General features: G+C 38.5%; 1 protein-coding gene across 3 annotated transcripts; it reads left to right on the top strand.

Annotated features, from left to right (window-relative positions):
• Window positions 1–2543: 2543 nt before the first annotated feature.
• On the top strand, window positions 2544–7333 carry LOC149829807 (uncharacterized). 3 transcript variants are annotated; one of them, XM_090015636.1, is made up of 3 exons: window positions 2544–2558; window positions 2732–5233; window positions 5340–6981. In XM_090015636.1, the coding sequence occupies exons 2-3, from the start codon at window positions 5192–5194 to the stop codon at window positions 5919–5921; spliced, it is 624 nt and encodes a 207-aa protein (XP_089871762.1). In that variant the 5' UTR covers window positions 2544–2558; window positions 2732–5191; the 3' UTR covers window positions 5922–6981. The 3 variants fall into 3 exon arrangements, 2 of the variants coding, with proteins under 2 accessions (XP_089871762.1, XP_089871761.1); XR_016433597.1 differs by lacking the exon at window positions 2544–2558 and adding an exon at window positions 7161–7333 and having other exon boundaries at window positions 2570–4800; window positions 5340–7065; XM_090015635.1 differs by lacking the exon at window positions 2544–2558 and having other exon boundaries at window positions 2570–5233.
• Window positions 7334–7847: the final 514 nt, after the last annotated feature.

The raw sequence follows: 7847 nt of genomic DNA, 5'->3' as shown, positions 1-7847 counted from the left end.
CACTACATGAGGTCAAGTGGAAGGATATTCTATAATCCATGATCCAAGATTTAATGGGGTTGTCAACACTCAGGATTAGGGCATCGAGAACTGCCGCTATTGTTGTTGCATTCATAGATTCTTTATTCTACTTTTGATTTTGTTTCTTAGGCACCCTAGAGTCCCTCTTTAAGTGCCCTTTCTTCTCACAGTTTCAACAAAGGGGTCTCTCATGCTTATTTTGGGGTCTAGACTGATTCATTCTCATAGATTTAGACTTGCTACGATCTTGACCTCATTGATTTGTTTTTTCTCAGCCTTCAAAGTTTAAGGTTGAACCAATGGATTCACTTGATTCTCTTTTGTGAATATTTTCAATTAGAACCAGATCTTGAACTTTCTCTAGCTTTAACTTGTTTCAACTGAAAGAACTATTCACGACAATCACAATCGCACCCCCAACAATCTGGCAGAGAGGATAACATAATCAATTCTCAAACCTCATCTTTAAAGTTGATCTCAACTGAACTCAACTCGCTCATAATGACGTTGAATTCGTTGATGTGATCCGCAACATAGGCACTTTTGACCATATTTAGATTAAATAAATGACGCATATTATATTCAATGTTGATGGTTTCTCATACATGTTTGAGAGTGCCTTCAAGAGACCAATTGTGGTCTTCTTATTTTTTATATTGAACACGACATTTCGAGCCAACATCAATCGAACAACTCCTAGCGCCCGTCTGTCCAATAGATCCTAATCTTTATGCTTCATATCCACTGACTTGATTTCAAGAAGGGGTTGCTGTAACTTCTAATATAGATAGTCTTTGATCTGCAACTTTCAACAACTAATCGAAGTCCTTGCCATCAAATATGTTGATCTTTAGCTTTCCTTCGTTTGCGGCCATTGCTTTCACTCTTTCCTTTGAACTGAAGCTCTGATACCAGTTGTTAGGGAACAACCCTTCAACCTACCAATGAATAAAAAAAAAAAACACAAAAAAATCAAAAGGAAAAAACCACACACAAAAAATAAGGATTTTATATGATTCGATGAAAACTGCCTATATCCATTATTGCACTAACCCTTCTTCTTTTATTGATTGGGATACACAATACATAAGAGGATGCCTCCTTAAATAGGAGGAGTCTATGAATTTTACATGGAGTTTACTAGTGTCATTGAAAATGACAACAAGTCTAAGGTAAAATTACATAACTATCCTCCAAAAAATTTGCCTCGGAGGCTAACGCCTCTTAACCCCCACATTATGAGCAGGAGAGCCACCCCTTGCGGTCAACTTACCGTGAATTTGGATCGGCAAAAATTATGGATTTATATCCAGGCAGGAAACAAACTCCACCCTCCAACAAACATATCATGCATTCAACAATAATGTATATGTGTTTAAAGATTAAACACACAATCATTGTTTGTATCATCAATGTAGGTCACCAGCTATGTAATTCCAGGGGCCAACTTTGTTGATACAAGAAGGATGTGTATAACTCTGTTAGGAAACTTCAATGACATATCTTGGAAGTTTGACGATCATGCAATGTCTTGGAAGAGTTGACATACAATCATTATGCTATCAATGTCAGTCACCAACTTTGTAATTTCTAAGGGTCGACTTTCTTTATCCAAGAAGGATGACCCACGACTTCATCAAGTCATCCATTGGAAGCTTTGGTGACATATCTTGGGAGGTTCGACGATCGTGCAATGTATCTTGGAAAATTGGCACACTCATTATAATATCAACGTTGAGCAGCAACTGTGTAATTTCAAAGGGTTGACTTCCTTAATCCAAGAAGAATGAGCGTAGCTTCATTACATTTTCCATTAGGAAGCTTGGAAGTTTCAACGATCAATCTTCGAAGCTTTCAAGAGAAAATTGATCATTATCTCTATACGACTTCTTCTGCTCCTGTCATTATAATATCAATTTTGAGCAGCAACTGTGTAATTTCAAAGGGTTGACTTCCTTAATCCAAGAAGAATGAGCGTAGCTTCATTACATTTTCCATTAGGAAGCTTGGAAGTTTCAACGATCAATCTTTGAAGCTTCAAGAGAAAATTGATCATTATCTCTATACGACTTCTTCTGCTCCTGTCATTATAATATCAATTTTGAGCAGCAACCGTGTAATTTCAAAGGGTTGACTTCCTTAATCCAAGAAGAATGAGCGTAGCTTCATTACATTTTCCATTAGGAAGCTTGGAAGTTTCAACGATCAATCTTCGAAGCTTCAAGAGAAAATTGATCATTATCTCTATACGACTTCTTCTGCTCCTGTCATTATAATATCAATTTTGAGCAGCAACCGTGTAATTTCAAAGGGTTGACTTCCTTAATCCAAGAAGAATGAGCGTAGCTTCATTACATTTTCCATTAGGAAGCTTGGAAGTTTCAACGATCAATCTTCGAAGCTTCAAGAGAAAATTGATCATTATCTCTATACGACTTCTTCTGCTCCTGTCATTATAATCTCATTGCGTAATGTGAAATCATAGCAGTTTTGAAGCTGTTGGCAGCTTGTCAGCAACAAATTCATCTCAAGACATGGTACTAATTTTCTTATTGTTATTCATGTTGCTGTAGGTCAATCATTTTGAGACGAATTATAGTTTCCCATGATCTGGTTATGCTTAATTTGATTAATTCTGCTTATCATTTGTTTGCTACTGTTTCATTTACTGACCCCACGCTTTGTTGTTTAAATTAATAATCATTGGTAGCAATGGATTCAACCCTCATTTGTTGAGGAAAGGAAGTGTGCCACAAGCCGCAATGCTCTCTTAGAGGCTCCTCTGTTTCTTTTGGTCTGTTTTCTCTATAAGTAGGCTACGAAGCCTTTCTTGGTCAGAGAAAACTTAGAAAATGGAAATAGAAAGACATGAACTTCCAAATATATGGATCCAAGAAGATGGTTTCTTTACCCAGATGCATGTTTGAAAATAAATGCTCACTCCAAAATCTTCTCAAATTCTATTAATTAATTACCAAAATTAGCCCCGTATTTTTGCACAGCTGATATCATGGTATGATGGAGAACTGGAATTAATTTGTGTTCTATTCTGGGTCAGTGTCTCATGAATCCTATTATCTCCTGGTCTTGCAATAATTAAGCTTATTACTTGCCTTCACACAATTAGGAAAATTTGATGCTCAATTTCATTTGATCTAAAATTATTAGATGCGTATGCTATATTTCATGCTTGTATGTTAGAACCTAAAATTATTATAGTTGGATCATCAATACTTGAACAGGATGAAAAAGAAAAGAAGGGTAGCTGTTGGACTTGGCCAGAAAATCCACATGATGCTATTCCCATGTGGGCGAGTTGTTTTTAGCTTTTAATAGAAAATCCACATGATGACATATATGTACTGATTGTCTTCTCAGTTTTTATTCTTTCACCAACGAGGTGATATAATTAGAAGCCTAGTATGGTGGCCTGTTTGGTCAATGAATCTTTAACCGAGTTAAAGCATGGCTCTTGCAGATGCTTGTGTCTTCTTTAATCTGGATCTTTCTGTAAACAGTTGATATGGTACCAATCCATATCTGTCAATCAAAAAACAGAACCACAGTCGTTGTTTCATAGTACCAATCCAGTCTGTCAAACTTCCCAATTCCTGTACCTCCCTTGCCCTCCCAACGATATGCATGTTCCTTCACTCCATTACTTTTTAGCCAGTGATTGGCATGTTGTTCATGTTGTTAAAATGTTATTGCCCTTCTGTTTTTTTTACAGTCGTCTGGCGAATTAAAAACCATGTTGAACGCTTTGTTTTATGTTACTTTTTCAGTTGGTTCATAGCTGGAGAATGGGTTGAATGGCAACCATTGGACAAGAATAGGAAAGCAACTTGAAATTCCATAATGTAAATAATAAAAAAAAAAATACTAGTTTTACTTTGGATCTGAGATAGATTCATTAATAAAAAGATTCAATTCTAAAAGTATCTAAATAAAAACCTTAAACTAAATTAGATCTAAATGAATCTTCATGTACCCGAGTCTTCTGCTCCACTCTTGCATCAAAGGTATATCAAAGAAGATGATGATGATGTTGAAATTTGATTATGGTGATAATGAATAAGGTCATGCCAAAAGAGTTCAAGTCTCTTCAGGCTTCACAGTAGTGGAGGCCCGCCCAACCATACCCTTGCGACACAAGAACAGCTCGGATGCCACCGTTTTGTTTGGGGGTCGGCATTGAGTTGACGGCCTGACCCAATTTTCAGGCTTGAACTGGGCTTATGGCCCATGAACCGCCGAGAAGCAATCGTTCCGTACAAAAATAATTAAAGATCCGGAGCAGCCTGCTATTTTGGGTTGGGCTGCCCGCAGGAGATGGCAGCTTAGTTCATTTGGGCTGAGATTGGGGCTGGGTTTTAGGTCCTTGGCTCAACCCTATGGTTGCCCAGGCTTGATCAAGCCAGAGCTTTGTCGACGAGCCGGTTGTCCCAACCCCTTCAAATTATAGGCCAAGGGCATGAATGGGGCTTGATCAGTCTCAACGCACTTGCTTATGACGATGAACCCTCGCCTAAGCCAGGAAAACCAGGGTGAGGCCTGCCTTACGTGGGCAACCTCTGAAAGCTATGGAGCGGGGTTTGATCCCGTGCCTTCATCACAATCACCCCGCTGTCGATGCAAGGGAATGGGAGAGCATCCGCAACAGCAAAACAAGAATAAGATTCAACTCCCTATAAGGAGAAGTGGGGAAATCCCCATTTTCCACTGCTTGAAGCCCCATCTGCTAAGTGGGAGGAGTTTTCCAATTCCCTACCTCAGCAGGTATCCCTTCCCTGCTTGGTCTCCTCACGTCACTCCTGTTGTCACCCTTAATTTTTCCAAAGCTCCGTTTCCTCTTATTTGCTTGACCATCCTAATTCCAAACGCAACAGTAGAAGCAATTTATTGATATCAAGTTTACAAATTCTGTTTCGGTAGGTAGGACGTATTCTTATAACCATAGGTCAGATGGGGTAATGATTATCCTTTTGTACTAACGACTCTTGTACGTGTTCTTAATAGAAGGAATTTGTTTGTCTTTTGAGGTATTAATGTTAAAAGGGTGTGGTTTGATGGGGTTATCTTTAGCCTTTTTATAGTAACAAATCTTTGTATGTGTTCTTTATAAAGGAATTTGTTCATCGTGTGAGGTTTCATGACCAAGAAGGCATGAATGGAGATGTTTCATTGCACACCACACCACACCCAAACACAGGTTTTTATTTTCAAAGATATTACTTAAAAGATCATTTCCAGATGATAATGCTTGGCAGTTAATTCTTTTCGTAAAACAGCTGTCGTGATGCCCTCTTAATCTCTAGGTTAATAATGAAGAATTTGAGGAGAGGGTCCGTGGGAGCAGAGTTTACATGATCTCCCAAGCAGCATCCTGGTTTGAAGCCTCTGCTGCAACCGGTGAAGCACAAGTGCTACTCTTTGTGATCACAATGGCTTGTCAAGTGGTGATGAATTTGCCTGGCTTTGCCAGTTATTCAAATCAAACAAAGGCACAATCGTACTGTTTCTATGCCTTTGTGTTTGCAATTGCTATGCTGTTTGCTGTGCGTATTCTGCTTTTCCTACTTGATTGCAGCAACACCAAGAGAGAGAGTCTCATGTTTCTTGAGAAAATTATGACCTGGTTAACAATGGGAATTGCTTTCATTGCTCTTGTGCTTGCCCTAAGCATCGTTCTGCCTACCGCACTGAGGGGCATTCTGTGGGCAGTGTTTATATTTACTGTTTGTCTCGGAATTATGATGCGGGTGTACTTTGGAGGAAATGAGGCCCCTGATCTGCATGAAAAAAATGAGCAGTGTGAATCTGCCCATCAGGGTGAACAGACTGAACTCTGTGAATCTGCTCCTCTTCCTCCCCCTCCTCCTAGAGTTGCTTCAGTGTGACACTATTTTGTAGGGTGTTTGACTAGGCTATTCTTAGCATGAACCATTGTGTGATAGTTCTTTTTTCCCCACCCTTTTTTGTCATGTTTTCTTATTCCTGTGGTGAGTTCGTATTTCCATGTGTGGCATTCAAGTTCCATTCATACTTTTTTAAATTCGTTTGCTTTGTGCTCATTCATGCATTTTTTTTCATCAGATTTATGTGGTTTCCAAGCTTTTGTGCTAGTGCTTAGCTTAAGAAAACATCTTTTCCTGTGTCAAACATGTATGTTTGCTGTTAACATCATGCCTTGGTACTAAACAGGGACGCAAATGGGTCGGATCGGGGATGGAGGTTTTGCAGTTTTTGGCTGTTCTGGATTCGATGCGGATACTAACTCTCCATGTATTTAGCTGTTCCAGATCCGATCCATTTGCATTCCAAGTACTAAACATGCATCATCCGTTCGTTGTCATTTGTGCTGTGCATTTCTGTAATTTATCAGAGTTTCAAGTTCCCTAATGTTCCAAGTAGGTGTTTTTTGAATTATATGGTTGTTGATGCATAAACTTGTTCATTTGTCTTGTGTGTGTGTGTGAAAAGAATTAGAATGTGAGGGATGAAAAAGTGTATGAGATAGAAAAAAAAGTGTATAATGAGAGGGTTCTTTACATTGAAAACAAAAAGAAAGAAGAAAAAGAGAATTATGAAACGAGGGAGTACACATTTGTTAACGTGGTCAAGCAAATAAAAAACTCACATCAACAAGGCCACTGGAGTACATCCTCCCAATTCTTCTTGGTTTGCTTGTTTTCCAAGGTTTGAAGTTTCCTGTTTCTACCTTATTTACTCCAGATAGATTGAATCAATGCCCTCTTGAGATACATAGTGATAATGTAGCTGATGAGAGGGCAGAAGCTAACGTGGTCAATGAGATGGAAAAGAATGCTCAAGTGGATCTTCAATATATAAATGTTTGTGAACAATTTTGTTGACTGCCAATAATATTTAAATGTCAAAATACCAGAGCAGTTCTGCTTTGTAAGACAATGTCTTGACAATAAGAGGCTCTTGCAAAAAGATGACTATAACCTGAGGCAACAGCACAGACTAGCAATTTTTTCACAACCTGTTCAGAGTGGCAACCGTTTTCTCATCTAAGTGGTAAATGAAATCTTCTCTATATACTGAGCTTCTTGAAGTGTTACTAACTTGTTGTGTAAGGCCATAATCTATTCATCTCATGTTGGCCCATGCAGGAACTTCACGAGAAGGATGTTGGAACATTGAAGTGACCAAAGTTACCAGAATCTATGGATGGCTGAACCGGTGTATCTCAAGGTGCTGAAAATACACCTTGGAAAAGTCTTCTTCGGTTTACTATAGTAATTCGACATGTTCTTTTTTTTGGATAATGTAAAACCCGATCCGGGAATTCCAGAGTCCAAGTCCGGTTGGTATTACTTTCCAGAGAGAAAGCATACAAAGTTCACACTGAATAAATGTTTTTTTCTTTTTCTAATAAACTCATTTTCTTTGACAAAATTCATCATTCATAACCTACAAAATAATAATTATATGAGTGTTCAATGACAAGAAATAAAACTAACATGTACTCTGCTGCACGGTCGAAGTAGTTGATCACGTTCTGCCTATGCTAGTGTATCTCGAACCTATAGTTGTAATTATACAAGGAGTGAGTCTACAACTTAGTAAAGAATACCTTACTATGCAGTCCATCACAAAGGCCTCGTGCGAACTTCAGTGATTGTGCCTTATCCATCAGAAAAGTGTTGGGGCAATATCGCTTTAAATGTCTGAATTTGCTCGTATACTCCAACAGGGTCAAGCTACCCTATTTCAGCTCTAAAAATTCTTGAGCCTTATTATCCATAGTAAAGTCAGGGAAATAAGTCTCTAGGAAGATCACTCTGAACTCTTTCCAT

The sequence above is a fragment of the Nuphar pumila genome, chromosome 8 (genome assembly GCF_984573655.1).
Source record: "Nuphar pumila chromosome 8, dmNupPumi1.hap1.1, whole genome shotgun sequence".
In the NCBI taxonomy this organism is placed as follows: Eukaryota; Viridiplantae; Streptophyta; class Magnoliopsida; order Nymphaeales; family Nymphaeaceae; genus Nuphar; species Nuphar pumila.
The sequence above is the reverse complement of the archived record's forward strand: the minus strand, read 5'-3'. Positions and strand labels throughout refer to the sequence as shown.

Coding starts and splice junctions, on each gene's coding strand:
- LOC149829807 (XM_090015636.1), top strand. CDS start 5,192: ATGGAGATGTTTCATTGCACACCACACCACACCCAAACACAG. Junction 5,234..5,339: donor CACACCACACCCAAACACAG/GTTTTTATTTTC, acceptor CTTAATCTCTAG/GTTAATAATGAAGAATTTGA.